Source organism: Ailuropoda melanoleuca, chromosome 3, assembly GCF_002007445.2.
Source record: "Ailuropoda melanoleuca isolate Jingjing chromosome 3, ASM200744v2, whole genome shotgun sequence".
Taxonomy (NCBI): Eukaryota; Metazoa; Chordata; class Mammalia; order Carnivora; family Ursidae; genus Ailuropoda; species Ailuropoda melanoleuca.
In genome coordinates this window covers 28515451-28536635 of record NC_048220.1, presented here as the reverse complement: position 1 = coordinate 28536635, position 21185 = coordinate 28515451, and the positions used below count along the sequence as shown (strand labels likewise).

At 35.7% G+C, this 21185-nt stretch overlaps 1 protein-coding gene across 4 annotated transcripts in view; it reads right to left on the bottom strand.

Moving 5' to 3' along the window:
• Positions 1 to 21185, bottom strand: part of LOC100472320 (ankyrin repeat and KH domain-containing protein 1) — a 120740-nt gene that overhangs the window by 42359 nt on the left and 57196 nt on the right. For 2 of the 4 annotated variants that reach the window (XM_034656123.1, XM_019795673.2), the window contains exons 11-13: positions 4070 to 4157; positions 502 to 629; positions 147 to 290 (exon numbers count right to left, since the gene is read on the bottom strand). In XM_034656123.1, coding sequence (XP_034512014.1) covers positions 147 to 290; positions 502 to 629; positions 4070 to 4157 — 360 coding nt within the window. Of the gene's footprint in view, positions 1 to 146; positions 291 to 501; positions 630 to 4069; positions 4158 to 13947; positions 14022 to 21185 lie in introns of those variants that run through there. The other 2 variants (XM_034656122.1, XM_034656124.1) reach the window with 2 other exon arrangements.

The following is a 21185-nucleotide window of genomic DNA, read 5'->3' as shown; positions in this document are numbered from 1 at the left end:
TAAATCTTAAAGAATTTAGGACTATGTTTCTCTCAATATGTAATAGAAAAGAGAAACAAATTCATTTTCCTTAAAACTAATTTTAAACAAAAACTCCCAATCAATTTGGAGGCTTTATATTTTATAAATCAGCTGTTTTACTTTACCTGAGATTGATCTTGAGAAGGTGAGGTGAGCTGAGACACATCTGTAGTAGGAACTGACAGAACATTGTTTGGATAATCCAACAGATAAGAAACAACATTAGTATGGCCACCTTTTGCAGCTTCGATGAGCATTGTCGAGCCATCCTGAGAAAGATTGACAAAACCATTAATCAATTATTTGTAAATTTCTTCTTATAATTGCTATAGACATTTAGTTTCTTAGCAGCCTGTCTAGAATCAAAACTCATTTATAAACAGTAATGAATATGAAGCACCAAGACCAGGCAAACATATCTTTACTATCTTGTAATAATAACGTATATATTATTTATTTACTTATTTTTAGGTAGAATACCTTGAGTCGATGAGTAGGGTCAGCTCCATGAGCCAAGAGTAGCTCAACAACTGCCAGATGACCTCCTGCACATGCCAGTGACACTACCGTATGATCATTATTGGCTGTAGCCCTATTCACATTGGCACCTTCAAAGAAACATAACCAGCAATCTTAGGAAAAGGTAGAATCAAGCAAGTTCACAAATAATATCACTTTAGAGTTTTTTTTGAAGTATGACATAGATACAAAAAAGTACACAAATCTTTAAGTGTATGGTTGAAAATAAGTGAACACATCAGTGTAACCAGCACCCAGATCAAGAAATAGAACATTATCATACCAGAAGTCCCACACCTTGTGCCCTCTTTCAGTCACTACCCACCCTTCCAATGGTACTACTATCCTGACTTCCAAACTGGTTTTAGTTTTTAAACTTTATATGAATGAAATCATACAGTATATTCTTTTGTGTCTGGCTTCTTTGGCTCAAAATAATATTTGTGAGATTCATCCATAAGTTGCACGTAGCTGTAGTTCATTCATTCAATATCACTTTTAAAATAGAAACTCTAGAAGACTAAGATTAATAAGTATATACAGGTTAATGTAAGCATCAAATAATACCATTGTCTGTAACTCTCAAAATATTGTAAAGACATTTTTTTAAAAAAAGATTTTATTTATTTATTTGACACAGAGAGAGACAGCCAGCGAGAGAGGGAACACAAGCAGGGGGAGTGGGAGAGGAAGAAGCAGGCTCCCAGCAGAAGAGCCTGATGTGGGGCTTGATCCCAGAACTACAGGATCATGCCCTGAGCCGAAGGCAGACACTTAACGACTGAGCCACCCAGGCGCCCCAAAGACATTTTTTTTTTATCTACTTCTAGAATGTGGCAACATATCCAGGTCTCAAAGTAGAGAAAACAGATTTTTTTTTTAAAGATTTTTTATTTATTTATTTGACAGAGAGAGACAGCCAGAGAGAGAGGAACACAAGCAGGGGGTGTAGGAGAGGAAGAAGCAGGCTCCCAGTGGAGGAGCCTGATGTGGGGCTCGATCCCATAACGCAGGGATCACGCCCTGAGCTGAAGGCAGAGGCTTAACGACTGAGCCACCCAGGCGCCCCGAGAAAACAGATCTCTTTTTTTTTTTTTTTAAGATTTTTTATTTATTTATTTGACAGAGATAGAGACAGTGAGAGAGGGAACACAAGCAGGGGGAGTGGGAAAGGAAGAAGCAGGCTCATAGCGGAGGAGCCTGATGTGGGGCTCGATCCCATAACGTTGGGATCACGCCCTGAGCCGTAGGCAGACGCTTAACAATGCTGCCACCAGGCGCCCCTAAACAATATTTAAAAGATCTTTAATTTTCATATAGTGCATTTTAAGAGTCAGAGGGACCTGGATATGGAGAGAAGACAAGAATATCCAAAAATATTATCTGAAAGGCTATTTTTTTTTTTTAAAGATTTTATTTATTTATTTGACAGAGAGAGAGACAGCCAGACAGAGGAAACACAAGCAGGGGGAGTGGAAGAGGAAGAAGCAGGCTCCCAGCGGAGGAGCCTAATGTGGGGCTCGATCCCATAACGCCAGGATCATGCCCTGAGCCGAGGGCAGATGCTTAACGACTGAGCCACCCAGGCGCCCCAATCTGAAAGGCTATTTAGTAAGTTGTTCAGTAGCTTTGTTCAACGTGACCTGAAGAAAGTCTAAATGCAAAACCTTTTCTTGGCCTCCTTTTTGACAAATTGTTTTTAACCCCTAAAAAAAATTGCAATGCGCCAAAGTCTCAACTAGATAGTTAAGACTATAGCAATATTCCTTCTTCCTTAATTCCAGACTTAGTTTCTGAAGAGAAAAATAAACCCATGGGCAAAACCCACTATAATTAATTTAATTTTCAGAAATATCCAGCTGAACATAATCCTAACACATAAAAGTACCTTTTGGGAAGGGCAAACAAGACACACCAATAAACATTCTTACATTAGCAACAGGTGATTATTTTAAAGTTGTTAATAATAAATTTAGATGGTAGGATTGTTTAGGAGTTGTTATAGCCTGGAAAGGCTATAATCAACACGTTCCTCCTCCTGACAAGTCTGATTTCATGGTTAGCAGGATTGGTGCTGGGTATGATTAGACAACCCCTTTAGTCAAGGAGCCTGAGAGAATTCCAAAAGTTACCCATCTGTTTATTATTACTTCAGTATGCTTGAGGTAAATAGCTTTTACAAACTGCGTCATAACACTATGTAAAGATATGCCTTATTTGGTAGTAAAAATGTGCTATTAAGAAAATAAACCCAGGGGCGCCTGGGTGGCACGGCGGTTAAGCGTCTGCCTTCGGCTCAGGGCGTGATCCCGGCGTTATGGGATCGAGTCCCACATCAGGCTCCTCTGCTGTGAGCCTGCTTCTTCCTCTCCCACTCCCCCTGCTTGTGTTCCCTCTCTCGCTGGCTGTCTCTATCTCTGTTGAATAAATAAATAAAATCTTTAAAAAAAAAAAAAAAAAAAAAAAAAAAAGAAAATAAACCCAGTTTTATCAAATTAAAGAAGTATATATAAAAGGATCAAATTTTATACTGCTTTTGTAGTGGTACAAAATATCTGAGTTGTGTTTGAATGTAGGTATAAAATTTTTATTTTTATTTTTTTAATAAAATTCTTATTTTTAGGGGCTCGGTCAGTTAAGTGCCTGCCTTCAGCTCAGGCCACGATCCCAGAGTCCTGGGATTGAGCCCTGCGTCGGGCTCCCTTCTCAGTGGGGAGTCTGCTTCTCCCTCCTCTCCCGCTCTTGCCCTCTCTTGCTATCTCTGTTGCTGTCTCTGTCTCTTCCTCTCAAATAAATAAAATCTTAAAAAATATATATATTTAAAAATTCTTATTTTAACAACATGACATCACCTTAGTGGCCTTTCCTTGTATTTTACCATCCTACCCCAGGATCTTACATCAGATGCTAGAGTACCTCTAACGCTATACACAGAGTTAGGCTGAACCAAATGAAATTGCGGATATTACCATTTTTGATGCATAAAATGACAGTTCTGTGGTTCAACCTAACACGGGTTTAGCAGTATTTCACTTTTCGATAGTGAACAGTCTTGAACTTTCTCTTCACCCATCATGCAAACTTCTTTGCCTAAATATATTCTAATAATAGAACCTCTAAAGAAATATAAAAATAATACATTACACCCTTGTATATGTGGTTAATTCAACTGTAAACAATAGTGGCAGACTTTCTGCCTTCCTACCCCACCTTCCAGCAGAACTGCCTTATCATTAAGTACTGAACAATATCTACTAAATATAGCTGGATATTTTACATTTGGCTTTTCTAATTTTGGGTAGCAATAATATGTTGCTTAGTTGCCAAACTTCAAATTCAAAACTACTATAGAAAAATCCCAAGAAGTACCTCATGAACTCTACACTTACTAAATAAAATACAGCAACAAAAGACTAGGATACAATACTTGTACTGTAGGAAAAACAGCTCTAACATAAATGGCACCAGTTTAGGATTTTTTGTTCAGAAACTACAGCCTCTTACAAATGATGACTTGTGCTTCCCTTACCTTTGCTAATAAGAAACTGCACAGTGCACAAATGACCAGCTCTTGCAGCTTTCATCAAAGGTGTTCTTCCACCCTCAGATTCATGTTCCTATTAAAGAAACAAACAAACAAAAAAACCCATCAGTGTCAATTCATTAACCATCTAATTAAAACACTTAGTACAAATGACATGAGAAATAAGAAGATTTAATACTTACTGTAGCCACTTATACTACCTTTCTCAATTCCTCCAAAATGCAGGATTAATTTCAGTCCACAGGAGATGGTATAACTTTTTAAGGGCAAGTTCACTTTTGCATACCAAACAGCAGCATTTAAAGGTATTACTTTTGTTTAGTTTGAGCCTCAAAGAGAAATAGCTGCATTTATCTAACCCTAAGGTCAAAAAGATGCCTTCCTAACTATTCACATGAATTATGAAAAAGAACCTTAGTCTTACACGTAATTAGAAGATCCTGATCTTATCATATTAGAAACCAATAGGAACTCCATCACAGGACAGAAATCGGTCTCTCTTTTTTAAAAAATTTTATTTATTCAGAAACCAGTCTCTAAAGAAAAACACTAAACACTATGGTATTTCAAGAGTAAAGAGAAAAAAAAAAGGAAAAAACATACCAACGAGCAGATGTTTTTTTAGACTAGAAATTAAATATGTGAATAGTGAAAGGCAAAGGAAGCAGTTTTATAATAGCAGAAAGATTGTTATTCCTTGTAGGAGGTTTGCCAGCAAGAGGAGTGAATGAAAAAACAGCTTGCTACCACCCTAATATCAAATGCCCCTAAAACGAGCTGCTACTATGCTAAGTAGTACTGTTGGGAGAACTGTGACCTCTTATTACATTCATCTAAGTATTAAAATGTAGCTGACTGATGAGTACTGGGTGTTGCACATAAGTAATGAACCACACTGAATTTTCCAGAAGCCAATCTTGCATTGTATGTTAACTAAATTTTAAATAAAAATAAACAAATAGGGTGCCTGGGTGGCTCAGTTGGTTGGGTGTCTGTCTTTGACTCAGGTGTCCTGCATCAGGCTCCCTGCTCAGCGGGGAGTCTGCTTCTCCCTCTGCCTCTTCCCTCTGCTCAGGCTCTCTCTCTCAAATAAATAATAAATACAAACAAATAAATAAAATAAAATGTAGCTGATACACTGCTTCTATGGAAACTTGCTCACCTATCCCGTTTCATTATGTATATAAACATTAATTTCTGTTGTTCTGCTCCTCTTTTGTTACTAAGAAAAACTTCATAAAGGGGCGCCTGGGTGGCTCAGTCTCTGCCTTTGGCTCAGGTCATGATCCCAGGTTCCTGGGATCGAGCCCCACACAGGGTTCCCTGCTCACCAGGGAGTCTGCTTCTCCACCTCCCTCTACTCCTCCATCCCACTCATGTGTGTGCTCTCTCTCTCAAGTAAATAAACAAAATCTTAAAAAAAAAAAAAAAGAAAAACTTGATAGAGAACAGTGCTTAAGTCAAGCTTTACATCAGCTATATTCTAATTAACACAGAGAATCCTTTAGCTACCAGAGTCAACTTAAAAATAGTGGGCTCAGGGAGCCTGGCTGGCTCAGCCACTGGAGTATGCAACTCTTGATCTCTGGGGTTGAGTTTGAGTCCCACAGTGGGTGTGGAAATTACTTTAAAAATCTTTTTTTTAAAAGACAGATTTATTTATTTATTTATTTGAGAGAGAGAGGGCATGCACACCAACAAGCAGGAGGGGCAGAGAGAGGGAGAGACAATCTCAAGCAGACTCCATGCTGAGTGTGCAAGCCCAACATGGGGCTTGATCACATGACCCTGGGATCATGATCTGAGCTGAAATCAAGAGTCAGAGGCTTAACCAGCTAAGCCACCCAGGTACCCCTAAAAAATAAATTAAAAAAAAAATAGTGTGCTCTGCCAACAGGATGCTTTTCAGTCTGTTTATATAACTATACCTAATCTACAACTTGGGCAAACTAACAATGAGAAATAAGTAGATTGTCAACCCAGTGGAAACTTTAAACTGGCCTGCAGTGAACAGAATTATGCTCTAAAAGAGATTTGGGGGCGCCTGGGTAGCGCAGTCGTTAAGCGTCTGCCTTCGGCTCAGGGCGTGATCCCCACGTTCCCGGATCGAGTCCCACATCGGGCTCCTCCACTGGGAGCCTGCTTCTTCCTCTCCCACTCCCCTGCTGTGTTCCCTCTCTCGCTGGCTGTCTCTCTGTCACATAAATAAAAATAAAATCTTATAAAAAAAATAAAAGAGATTTAAAAATTTTTATCTTGATAGTACAGAATCTCTCAACCTCTTATAAAAATTAATTTACGTTTTGACTTCTTGTTATACATATTGATGAGGTGACAATCTTTACTAACTTTAAAATAGAAGATCGTTAATATAGGTGATGCCAAAATCATTTGGCTTTGGAATGGATTTTGAATTTACATTCAAATGTAGGCAAATCTAACATTCCGGCAATGTACTTAAAAGAAATGGAATATATATTACGAAGACCTCATTCAAAAAGAGCTAGAAAGCTGTTCAGTTTTTCCATCTCACTTTTTTTCTGAATTAACAATGCAATCAACTACACACTGGAAATAAATCGCTCCTTTGGCAATTTGTTATTTCCACTCCTGACTCAAGGCCTTTCTGCTCAAGCTGTTCTTCCTTCCTTGTAATACTTCTCTATTAGCTCCTTTTCATCCTTCACATCTCAAGCCAAATGTTATTATCTCAAGGTAGATCTTTCTGAACTTCCTGACTCAATTACTCTTTCTATTACAAATCTTCCTCGATTTACAATGAGGTTATGTATGGATAAACCTATTTTAAGTTGAAAATATCTTTAGTTGAAAGTGCATTTAATACACCTAACCTACCAAATATCATAGCTTAGCTAAGCCTACCTTAAATATGCTCAGAGCATTTGTCCACAGTTGGGAAAAAATCATCAAGCACAAAGTCTACTTCATAATAAAGTACTTAAAATCTCATGTAATGAATGAATACTGTACTGAAAGTGAGAAACAGAATGATTCTGAGTTCATAATGGTTGTGAATGCATTGGTTGCTTATCCTTGAGATCACGTGGCTCACCGTAGCTGCTGCTCACTGCTGCGGCCCAGCATCATGAGAGTATCTTACCATATACCGCCAGCCCAGGAAAAGGTCAAAATTCAAAATTCGAAGTATGATTTCTACTGAATGCGTATCAATTTCGCACCATCATAAAGTTGAAAAATCGTAAGTGAACCATCGTAAGTCCGGGACCATCTGTATGGACATAGCTATATGAACCACTCCTTCATAAGTTTTAATCATATATTAGTTTGTATAACTATTTGGCTAACATGTCTCTGCCACTAGACTGTAAGATCCATGAGAACACCAATCGTGTCCATTTTTGCTTACCATTACATATCTAATGTCTAAAACAATAAAGTGTGTGAATATGGTTTACCAAGAAGGAACCCATGTGTAACTGACCTCTCAAATCTTCCCTCTTAGTACTGAGGTTTGAAGTTTTTATTTTCTACTAGGTAAATAAGAGAAAGAAAAGTTAATTTAACAAGAAATTAAGGGTAGTACCTAAACTCAGAGTTAGACATTCATTGTATTTGATAATACATTGTTACTAGAACATGGGTGGGCAAATATTAACATCACTTTTCTTTTCCTTTTTCTTTCTTTATCTCTTAGGCCTACCAGTGACACCCATCAGCATAACTAGGTCCCGTGAGTAGTGGCAAAGACAAAAGACTATGAAAGCCCTCCTTTAGAATAAACTTTTAAAATAACTGTTAGTTCTGTATATATAAAATATTACTGTAGCTAAGACAAAAAATCAGTCCCAAGATCCTCACCCCAAGTCAAATTTCAAAATTCAACATACTAATAAAATTTCTGAAGTAAAAGGTGTGAAAAGCTATTTTATTTTCCTCCCTATAAATATATACATATATTTCGGTTTTGAAAAACATAATTATATTTGAGAAAATGGTAGGTAGAACAATGCCCCAACTTTATAATGTATTTATAATATTTCATGTCCTAAAATCAATCATGTAAATACTACAACATATATAATTTGCCCCAAAATATATGACTGCTAAAACCTTCTCTTAAAATAGGAATCAGGGGCATCTGGGTGGCTCAGTCGGTCGAGTGGCCAACTCCTGATTTTGGCATGGGTCATGATCTTGGGGTCCCAAGATAAAGACCTGCATTGCGCTCTGTGCTCAGTGGTGAGTCTGCTTGAGTCTCTCTCTTTCTCTCTGCACCCCCCCCCGCCCCTGCTCTCTTGTGCGCACATGCACTCTCTCTCTCACTCTAAATAAATCAATCTCTAAAATAAGAATCAAATCTCTAGGGGCGTCTGGGTGGCACAGCGGTTAAGCGTCTGCCTTCGGCTCAGGGCGTGATCCCGGCGTTGTGGGATCGAGCCCCACATCAGGCTCCTCCGCTATGAGCCTGCTTCTTCCTTTCCCACTCCCCCTGCTTGTGTTCCCTCTCTCGCTGGCTGTCTCTATCTCTGTCGAATAAATAAATAAAATCTTAAAAAAAAAAAAGAATCAAATCTCTATATACTACTTATTTATGAATGTTGGGTTTGTTAGCAAAGCCAATATTTGTTCAAGATCAATCAAATTTTAGGATATAAATTATGGTAGTTTTCCTTCATGAACACAGAAAATTATTTTCCAAGGTTATAAACTTAAATATTGCACATTGTAACATTTCTTCTTTCTCTATTCTTAGAAATAGCTCGAACAATAAAGGGTTTATTTATTCCTTGAACATCTGGTAAAACTCACCTATAAATTCATCTGAGCTTCTTCCTTTCTTTGGATGGATGACTTTAAACTACCAATTCAATGTGTGATATGCTTATTGTTCTACTGAGGTTTCCTATTCATGAGTCAGTTTTGATAAATTTATATATTCACAGAAAAAAATCAGCATTCACTTCATGTAAGTATTCAAATTTACTGATTGTTCATGTGATTACCTTATAAATTTTAAAGATCTCTACTGTAGCATATAGTTGTAACTCCCTTTAAATTTCTACCGTTTACCTGTGCCTTTCCACTTTAAAAAAAAAAAGTTTGTCTTATTTTATCTATTTCAGTAGTTGTGCTTTGTTGTTGTTGTTAAATCAGCTTTTAAGTTTGCTTTTCTTCCCTATTTTTTTATCCTTATTTTTTGTTTTCCATTCTCTTTATTTTTATTATTGCCTTCCTTCATGGTGCTGTTTGTTGTTCTTTTATTAGCTTCATTTACTTTCATTTTATGTATATAAAAAAAACTTTTCTTCTAAGGACACTTTAGCTTATCCTCTTGCCTAAGTTTTGATGTGTAGTTTTTGTGATAATTAATTGTAATTTTTACTATGATTGCCTCGTTAACCCAAGAATTATGTAAAAGTATTTTTTCTTCATTTTCTAGGTGAATCGGATTTTTTTAAAAAAGGTTTTATTGTTAATTTGTAATTTTAAAGCAATATAGATCAAAGAATTTAGTCCGTGGGACTAAGGAGTTTGTTTTAAAGACTTTGTAGCCTAAAACACAGACAATTTTTATACATGGTCCATGTACTGGAAAATAATACATAGTATATATAATGGAAACAATATTAGCTATTTCAAGAGCAAATCTGGTTTTTCTATTCTTAACAAGTATTTTACCTGTTTGATCAGTTTCATACAGAAGTCTATGGAAAAAATCCTGTCATCACAAATGTAGAACTATCTTTCTTGTAACTTTGTAATTTTCTATTTTCTTTAGAAGGTAGATTATTAATTATTAATTAATAACTGATTGTTATTATCAGCTGAAGGAATATTTATCCCAAAAAATGCTTTTGGCTTAAAATCCCATTTCATCAGATATTAATATTGCCTTACATAATTTTTTCCATCACTTTGTCAACCTTCCCCTATCAGACAGAATTTGCTAGATTTTGATTTTTAATCTAATTCAAAAGGCTTTCCCTTTAACAACCATGTTCAACAGATTTATATTTGTTCTGATCAACTGATATATTTTGCTAAAAAAAATCTTTAAAGTTATTTAGTACCCAATCCTCCTCTCCTGAACAACACAGGGACCCTAGCATGGCTTTTCAACCTCCTAACACATCCTTCTGAATTTCATGCTATTGCTGTCTAGAATTTTAGTATTACTTTGGTTTTAAGCATAAAAATTTAGGTTTTGTATTAAAAAATTTATATTTATAATGTTTTACTAATTTCTTTGCTTACCGTAGCTTCCTGCATCCCACGCCTTCTGTCTCCTTATTGATGTACATATCTTTTAGAAGTTCTTTTGGCAAGGATCTGAGGTGGTAAGCTCTTTTATTCTTTGTAGATCTGAAAATAAGCTTACTTTTCCTTCTCTGGAAGAGTAGTTGAGTACAGAATTCTATTTTTTTTTCCTTGGTATTTGGAGGATATTACTTCCCACTGTCTTCTAAGATTATTACTGTTGATGAGAATCTGCTGTCAAAAATTTGATTGTTGTTCCTTTAAAGTAATGCATCTTTTCCCCTCTAGTAGCTTCTAAGATAGTGTTCTTTATCTTTCAAATTCTACAGTTTCATTTGTTTTACTTATTAATTTTTCAATCAAGTATTCATTTCTGGCTTCAATTTCAGAAGATTCTCTATCATTATCTCTTCAAACATTGCCCCTACTTTGTATTTCTATCCTCTTATTCAGGCACTCCAATTGTGTGGTAGAGCTTCTCAATCTACCCTCTTTTTCTCAATTTCTCTTTCATAAAATCTTCCATTTCTTTATGCTATATCGTGTTATTTCTTGTTTAATCACCTTATTCACTAATTTTTTATTCAACTGTGTCCAATATACTATTTATCCCATATATTTTTTATTTTCACAACTTTCCCTCCCACAAAGTTTAAATTTTTTACTTCATACCCATCTGTTCTTAATTCGTCTAATTATTGGCTTTCGTTTCATTATCTCACGTTGTTTTACGGCTACTGGTTATAGTTTAAAATAAGCACGTTTAAACTCTTTTATTTCAATTGCCTGGGCTTTTATTCTCCTATTTTGCTGCTTTCTGTTTGTTTGCTTACATTTGACTATCCACATAGATTTGCTCTTGAGCCTCGTAATTTTTTTTGAAAAGTTCATTTTGCATTAGAGTTTTTTCTTTTCTTTCTATCCACAAATTTATCCCTTCTCATCAGATGGTTTGAAAGTTGCCTGAATCTGGCCCTACAAGTCCATTTCGACAGTAGATTTTTCACTGGCAACTTAAACTTCTGGTCTCATGGAGTTATTTCAGTTCTGCTCACTAAGTCAAAAAATAGTGTCTTCCAAGTTCTTAGTTGCACTGTTGTCTTTGCATCTTCATTCTACCAAGAACAAGTAGATAATTTCTAACTGCAACTGTAGGAAGCTGCTTGCAGCTTTTTTCCCGTCTTGGTTCACAAGTGGGGCAATAAGGTCCCAGTTTCTTGCTTTAGTCAAGTAGACTTGATCTACTAGCCTGCTCCATTTGTGATGCACTCAGTCCCTATTGCCCTACAGATACTGAGATTCCAGGCTCCATGCCCGCTCCCCCTTTTTAAAAATTTTAATTCTCCTTGGACCTATAGCTTCAGCTGTGGATCCCTGCTCCATTTCTAGTCCAGTGTTCTTTAATCTTGTTTCTGACTATAGCTACATACTTTTAGTTTAGTTTGTTTTTCTCCCATATTTTATTTATTATATCTATGTACTTGAAACAATAGAGAACAGAGAGGTTTCAAAATATACTAACACTGACTTTACCTTTTTGACTGGATGTCATTTGTACTTATATTTAAACAAACTAGAGATAGCTGAAAAGGGCTCATTCAACATACAATAACCTAGAAAGAGAGAACTTGGCCTTTAAAAGAAAAGGTATTAGGGGTTTTGTGTATTTCACAAATAGCTTTAGATCAAGAAAAAAAGATAAAAGTTTTCTAACTTTGAACAGTAAATCTAAAAAATATGTATATGTTATTCCTTAATAGAAAGTTAACATTTAAAAAGTGGGGGGGGAGTCATATTTAAAGTTAATTAAGGTAAGCTCATCAGTAATGGTTGAAATATATTGATAAATGGATAATTAGAACTTTATAAGTCCCCTAAAAATCTTATCAATGAAAAATACACTGCAAACTTCTGGTTCTAATGAATAAGCACAAGGAGGAAAAAGGTGCGTTTTTTTCCCAATTGGACTTAGCTAACAAAATCTAATTTAAAATTAAGTTTATTTTTTAAAAAGTAAGTTGATTTCCATTAAAATCACAGCCATGGACACCCAAGGTATACATCTAAGGGTTGTAACTATATCACAGAGGCAGTACTTCTCCGAGTTGGAGGAGGACATTGTCAAGGGAAAGACCAGAATCACAGGAGAGGGAGGGAGACTGTTTTATACTATGCATGTACTAGAGGATTCTGATGTTCTCCCCTGGGGGTATGTTCGTCCAATCCACCACTGTATTTTAATTATTACCTTAGTGATCTGCTGTTACTGATCTTATTCATATCCCTTAGGACAACTGAGATGGAAAAAAGATTGAGGCACCACTTTAGGACTGTGTTTAGCTCAGTTTCTAAAAATCACAAGTAACAAAGAGAAAAACCAAACTTACTCGTTTTGGCTAGAGGAAGAATGATGGATTACAAAGCAAAGATGGAAAAGGAAGAGAAAACACTGATGCAGAATAATCTACGGACTCTAGCAATGTCTCAAAGTATGGAATATGGAAAACTTGCCATCAGAATCTCCTGGGATATCATTTAAAATGCAGATTCCCCATTTCAGATGTGCTGAATCTGAACCTCTAATAAAAGTGGGGCCACAAAGCACATTTTAAAAAAGTATCCCAAGTTCTGAGACTTACAGCTTAGAGAGAGGGATTTATAATCGTGTTTCCTTTAACCAATCTGGGGAGAAAGAAATACTTTATCTGAAATAACACTCAGCTTTACATTCTTGATAGGAGCCTGAGATACTATACAACTGAGTAAAAATTCATGTTTTCACATAATGTTTTGTGAAATATATTATTTACTTGGACAAAATAGAATGAATATAGCAATTTCTCATTCAACAAGCCAATAATGAAGATGTTTAATAAGCCTTATGATTAAGAGTGGCTTGATAGTGAAGAATTTATTTCAGAAGGCATAAGCTAATTGTGATACAATCACAATTTATTCCTGATTTTAAAATTAAGCACTGCTTCCTGAGTTTAAACAAATCTCTCTGGATTAAAATGGATACTAACTTTGCTTGACTCTTAAAACCATCAGGCACAAATTCAAAACATTTTCTCCAAAGAAATGTTTGCTTATGAATAAGCATTTACCTTCTTAAAAACAAATTTCAAAATGGAATTACAGGGGACAATTTTATAAAAATAATTTTAACTTCATAGAAATTAATGGCATGAATAATATAGTAAATGTTTCACTAATTTTTTTTTGTTTATTTGAGGATTATATAAAAAACAATCCAATATCATTCCCTAAGTCTGAGTTTCAGATTTTTGATGAACAAAATTGAATGCAAAGGACTTCATAACTGAGATTTTCTCTCTGTAGTATGTTGAATCTCCCAGTAAGGAAGAATGCAAAAGAACTATCTGAATAAGAAAATCTATTTTCACCTGAGAAATTTTTTAGGAATACCACATAAAAAGAATACTAAGGAAGCAAACTACTAGTAACATAAATCTCTTTTTATTGGAACTTCATAATCTTTTTCAATTGAAGAAGATTTCCTTTGTCACCCAGCAAGGTCCTGGAACTTCTTGGCTGGAATTCAGATATCCAGAGCTCTGGTTACCTACAACATCTATTTCTTATGTAGTAGCTTACAAGCATCAAAGGCCTCCCTCACCTGATGCTTGGCCGGATCTATGCCCTCCAAAATAGTCTTCATGTCCTCCTGCTTGTCCTGTGAAAGGAAAAAGAAGAACTCACGGATCTTATTCCAAAAATGAAAATCACATTTGGCCATGAAGACCTTGTGACTGGTATTTCAGGTGCTGGGCTTTGTAAACTCAGGATCTTCAACTAAAAAGATTCTCATCTATAGAGACCATAATCTCAGAAGTAGACTATGATTTTTTTTTTTAAGGGTCTGATAATGTAGTTCTCTACAATATAACTTCAATATAAACTTTAACACATAGAAAAATTCTACTCAATTACTTGAACTTATGCCTTTATTTTCAAATACAACTAGAGCCACAGAATCAAGAGCAGTGTCTTAATATCTAACCAAAGAAAATAACTAAATCAAAGGATTTGGGAATATCAGAAGTTGGGAGAAAAAGTAAGGAAAATACTATAAAGTGTTTAAATAGTTATATAGTTTTCTTCCTGATTATAAATGCCCTTAGTACTCATACTTTTCAACTAAAACAGGAACTTCCAAAGAACTTGAGATATAGAATAGATCTATTTTCTCTCAATCTAGACTTGTGACAGAGAGAAAGTATTTGAAGGTGAGACAGGGATACACCAGAAGAAACAGCAATAAACTTTCAGTCACTAACCCAGGTCAACTAAGTTTCCAAACAAAAGAAACATGGCCTAGAGAAAGCTTCACTCTTTTTTTTAACTTTCGAAAAAAAGATTTACTTATGTATTTTAGAGAGAGAGAGAGAGAGATCACACATGTGCGCAGAGCACATACAAGGGGAGGGGCAGAGGGAGAGGGAGAGAATCTCAAGCAGACTCGCTGCTGAGTAGGGAGCTTGCAGGTGTGTGGGCAGGGCTCATCTCATGACCCTTGAGATCACAACCTAAGCTGAAATCCTAAGTGTGGCGCTTAGCCACTTGAGCCACCCAGGTGCTCTGAGAAAACTTCACTTTTTAGTCACTCCTACCTCTTACTTGGGTGATGTGCTTACCTTACCGGGATGTATGCTCCTATGGTAGAGATTTGGTGAGAAAGTATGCTGAGACAACTATAAAATTTGAAGAAGATATTAGGATTCACTTCCTCTCCCTGCCCCAACCCCACATGATGTTCAACAAATCACAAGCCTCATTCCAATGCAAATAGTAAGTACAAAGTATCCAACAGAGAACCTACTAAGAAATTCCTACAAAAATGGAAACAATAAAATTTTAGTCAAATATCCCCTATACTTCCAAATAAATTAAAGAGAACCTGAACTCTTTAAATAACTGAACAAAGTGCTATAACAACAAGAAGAGATTTAAAAGTAAATTGGAAGAACAGAAGAAACTAATAATGAAATAATGAAACTATGAAAACCACATAGAAGCAGAAATGTACAGAAAAAATAGTGACCTGGAGGAAGGGCTTAAGGAAAACAATTCAGAGGAAAAAAGAAAGAAACGCAAAGAATTGGACACAAAGATAAAAGGAACAAGAAAAATCCAATATACGAATAATAAATATCCCAGAAGAAAACAGAATAGAAAAAGAAGCATTCAAGGATATAATACAAGAAAACTGAAGGAGGGGGAGGAGAGAAGACCTAAGAGGATGACCTAAAATCTTCTCATTAATTTCCAGGAAAAATTAATATAAAATAATAAACAAGACATATTCTGATGAAATCACAGAGGTTTAAAAGTATAATGAAAGACTCTTATAATCCAGGCAAAAAAAGGAAGTTACTTACACATAATGGGGAATATTCTAGCAAGCTTTGGAAATATTCAGTACCAGAAGACAGTATTAGGGTTTAAAATTTTGAGGAGGAAAAAAAAGCAAACCAATAATTCTATATATGGCTACATTCATTTATATACATATTTTTTAAAGATTTTATTTATTTGACAGAGAGAGAGACAGCCAGTGAGAGAGGGAACACAAGCAGGGGGAGTGGGAGAGGAAGAAGCAGGCTCATAGCAGAGGAGTCTGATGTGGGGCTTGATCCCATAACGCCGGGATCGCACCCTGAGCTGAAGGCAGACGCTTAACCGCTGTGCCACCCAGGCGCCCCTACATTCATTTATAAATACAACATATAGTAGTCTCAAAAATGGAAGCACCTGTGAATTCCTTTTTTGGGTGAGGAAAGTAGATTCAAATCAAAATACCAATATCAGCCAGCCAAAAAAATGAGTCGGATTTAGGAACTCAGGAATTAAGAGGCTACATACTACAAAAGAGTAGTAACGTAAAGGCAGGAAACAACAATTGTTGGAGAGGATGTGGAGAAAGGGGATCCCTCTCACACTGTTGGTGGGAATGCAAGTTGGTACAGCCACTCTGGAAAACAGTGTGGAGGTCCCTTAAAAAGTTAAAAATTGAGCCACCCTATGATCCAGCAATTGCACTACTGGGTATTTACGCCAAAGATACAGACGTAGTGAAGAGAAGGGCCATATGCACCCCAATATTCATAGCAGCATTGTCTACAATAGCTAAATAGTGGAAGGAGCCGAGATGCCCTTCAACAGACGACTGGATTAAGAATATGTGGTCCATATATACAATGGAATATTACTCAACCATCAAAAAGAATGATTTCTCAACATTTGCTGCAACATGGACGGGACTGGAGGAGATAATGCTAAGCGAAGTAAGTCAAGCAGAGAAAGACAATTATCGTATGGTTTCACTCATTTATGGAACATAAGAAGTAGGAAGATCAGTAGGAGAAGAAAGGGAAGAAGAAAGGGGGTGGTAATCAGAAGGCAAATGAACCATGAGAGATTATGGACTCTGGGAAACAAACTGAGGGCTTCGGGAGGGGGGAGAATGGGATAGGCTGGTGATGGGTATTAAGGAGGGCACGTATTGCATGGTGCACTGGGTGTTATACGCAAGTAATGAATCATGGAACTTTACATCAAAAACTAGGGATGTACTGTATGGTGACTAACATAATAAAAAAATATTATTATAAAAACAAAAACAAAAAACCCAAACCAAAAGAGTAGTAAGGTAAACAATGAATACCCTAAATATACAGTTAAACAACTGTGAGAAATAGTGTCAAAAACAGACTGTAAATATAAATGTTATAAAACCATGACAATGCAAAAATAAAATAACTCATGCAAATCCTATGGTGGAAGATACATTATTCTCCTCTTTCAGAATGAAGTCAATAGATACTGTCTGAATATCTGATTTTTTTGAAAAAAATCAATGTTAAAGATAAAAAATATTTCAAAATTTGCATTTCTAAATGATGTCTGAATACTCTTTCAGAAAGTAACTTTATTTTGTCTTTTATGCAGTTCACACAAAAGCTACCTGGAATACAGAAAGATTTTTTAGATAAAACAAACATGGGGACTATGATCAAAGATTAGAAAATTAAACCATCAAGAAAGAAAGAGAGAAAGAAAGGGGAGAAAAAAGAGAAAAGAAAGAAAAAGAAAGAAAGAAAGGAAGGAAGGAAGAGGGAACTCACTCTAATTCATGTTAATAAAAATATGGGGAATCAGGACTCAGAGTTAATAGAAATGCAGACTGGTTCAGCATTTTTGAACAATCTGGCAGCAGCTATCAAAATTTTAGATGTGGATCCTCTGATAACCAATAATTTCATTTCTAGGAATTTATCCCTACAGATATATTCACAAAAGTAGAAAAAATATGTAAATATGTTTAACAATACTTAGTGTAGCACATTTATAATACTCAAAAACTGTAATAACCCAGAAGTTTATGAATAAATAAATGGTCAATAAATTACATAGAACCCTGGGTACCTGTGAAAAAAAATGAGAAATCTATAGGGACTAACATAGAAAAATATTGTAAGAAAAAAGTTACAGAAGAGTATATGTGATAACAAATCCATTCATATAAAAAAAGACATATTGCTCACATACATGGACTATATATATATGCTTGGGGGGACAGAAACATCTAGGAGGACAAATAACATAGTGCTGAAATTAAAAATAAAATTTATGAAAGAGGACCTGGTCCACATTTCTACTTCATAAGATTTAATATAGGTAACAAATTAATCTTTCAGAATTTTTTCTTCTGCGTGAAGTCCATATCAAATCTCATTTCCAAGGAAATAAATTCCACAAATAAGAACTAGAAAGCGTTAACACATCCATGTCCAAATCGCTTAGTTTCAACTATTTAAAAAAAAATGCCCAAAAAAGTTCATTTGGCTGGTAGAATACAATCCAACGAAAGCAAAGAGTCAGAGAGCCTATTTATGGTTAGGGATGAAAATCAGTGATAGACCATTATGACATATTCAAAGCGTCCAATTTCCTCATCGGTGCCAAAGTGCTTCAATTTTTATTAAAATATTAAAAATGTTAAGAAACAAACAAATCAACCTTAAAAGCTATGGTCAACACTACAGAGAAAATCAGTATAGTAAAAACCCAAATTCTATCTCAATAAGGAATTATACAAAGCACTGAACATTGGTAACTGTTTCTTTCAACATATGTGACTTTTCATCATACACACATAAAATATCTCTGGAAGGATAATAGGAAATTAACAACATTATTGCCAATGGAGAGGGAAAGTAGGTGCCCACAGGACAGTTTTATGTTTGAATTTTGAACCATGTAAAGATATCACCTATTTAAAACTAAGAAAAAAATTTTCAATCAATTACAAACTTATAAAAAAAATAATTTAGCCACAATAACAAGGAAAATAAGTACTGATATGGGACCAACTTCTACTCAATATGGCAAAGACACCATAATTAGCAATGCCGTGTACCTACCACACTTCTTTAGGTTGGTTCTATTTATTTACTCTGATCCATTTAATCTAAAACAGATTCATTTTGAGCATAAAGAAAAAAACATGCTCTATCTCATATCCTTGGTATCCTCTCCCTCTTCCACCCCTATCTTCAAGGTGGCAAACGTCTCAAGTAAAATCGCATTCTAAACTCCTTGTCTCTCATTGAACATTGCCTGAGTATACTTCAAAGCCAAAGCTGTGAAAACAATCCTACACAAAGGACATTTTGAAAAATTTTAAGATATGAAAGATAAGAAGATGTAACACAAGTTTATCCTGCTACTTGAAATAAACTTTAACTGCAAGAAAAAAGAATTTATTTGTAATTGAATAATTCCAAAGATAACTGAAAGACTTATATTCTTAGGAAATAATTCATTTAAAATAAAAATTCATGTCAAGGAAACTCTTGCTACTTCTTTAACAGTATTTAAGTAGAATAAAATATTAATAGATGACTTAGGATCGAAGTGGTAATGATTTAGCATTATAATGTCAGATTATTTTTTATTGGGGTAGCCTTACTAAGTTAATTGTATATTTTAGGGATTAATGACTTACTTTCTTTTTTTCCTTTTAAGTAGAGTTCACGCCCAGCGTGGGGCTCAAACTCATGATCCTGAGATCAAGACCTGAGCTGAGATCAAGAGTTGAATGTTAAAAAAAAAAAAAAAAAAGAGTCGAATGCTTAACTGACTGAGCTACCCAGGCACCCCAGGGATAAATAACTTTTATCTATTAAGATAACCTATAAAATATTTTATGACAAGTTAAATATGCTAACTATTAATTATTTATTTGACAGAGATAGAGACAGCCAGCGAGAGAGGGAACACAAGCAGGGGGAGTGGGAGAGGAAGAAGCAGGCTCATAGCAGAGGAGCCCGATGTGGGGCCCGATCCCCTAACGCCGGGATCACGCCCTGAGCCGAAGGCAGACGCTTAACCGCTGTGCCACCCAGGCGCCCCGATGGTTTATAATCTTAAAAATTCATTTTCTTTAAGATCTCATAGGACTTTACACATTCTTGGACTAACAAAACACTCAAGATCATCCAGTCCATCTGATACCTTCAAACAGGCAATTCACTTGTTCTTCAGAAATCACAAAATTAGATTTCTTTTTTTTTTTTTTTTTAAGATTTTATTTATTTATCTGACAGAAAGAGAGACAGCCAGCAAGAGAGGGAACACAAGCAGGAGGAGTGGGAGAGGAAGAAGCAGGCTCCCAGCAGAGCAGGGAGCCTGACGCAGGGCTCGATTCCAGGACCCTGGCATCACGCCCTGAGCCGAAGGCAGACGCTTAATGACTGAGCCACCCATGCGGTCCACAAAATTAAATTTCTTAAGTTAGGTAGTTAAATATCATCTGGTCTAAACCCCTCATAAAAAAAAGGAAAAGGGGGGCGCCTGGGTGATGCAGTCGTTAAGCGTCTGCCTTTGGCTCAGAGCGTGATCCCAGCATTCTGGGATCCAGCCCCACATCAGGCTCCTCCGCTAGGAGCCTGCTTCTTCCTCTCCCACTCCTCCTGCTTGTGTTCCCTCTCTCGCTGGCTGTCTCTGTTAAATAAATAAATAAAATCTTAAAAAAAAAAGAAAAAGAAAAAGGAAGAGGAGGAGGTGAGGAAAAGAAGGAAGAGAAACAAAGAGGCCTGGGGAATTTAAGTGATTTGCCCAAGGATACCCAGCAGAACCAAAGAAAGAATATTTACATCTCCTGATAAAATAGCTCAGAAAATAATACTAAATTTCATTTTACAGATGGGGAGATTGACGTAAATGTTTCCTTATATATTAATCAGTGATTTGGCGGCTATACTGAACATTAGATGTCCTGTCTAATGTTCCATAGCAATAGTTCTTTTTAAACAACTAAGTGTAGCATTTGCCACTCATTAGACTTCCATTCAGATATAGGATTATAAGATATCTTCCATAAGCATTTCTTCCTGTAATAAGTTCTACCTTCAAACAGTAATGCTGGCCTATAAAATGTTAAGTTGGGTCACTAAATCTCTCTATATGAACACAACCTGAATGTACTTAAATTCCCTAATACCTACGTTAGTTGTTTATCATAGGAAGTACTCCTTGGGTTTGGAACTTACTGATCAGTTATACTATGATACACCTCTTCTAGCAATGAAAGGCCAAGGAGCCGGAGACTTATTAAACTGATTTATATATCACTCTTTCTCCCATTTCAAATTCAGCTGTGCTGGCAAATACATGTGAAGGCAATTGTACAGATGACAATTATTTCTTCTATCTTAGCAAATGTACCAAAGTTTTAATACCGAAATTAACATGTCATGATGAAAAGAGTAAGATTCTATCATCTTCACAAATGGTTTGTAAAACATAAACATCAAATCAAAACACCTCTGACATG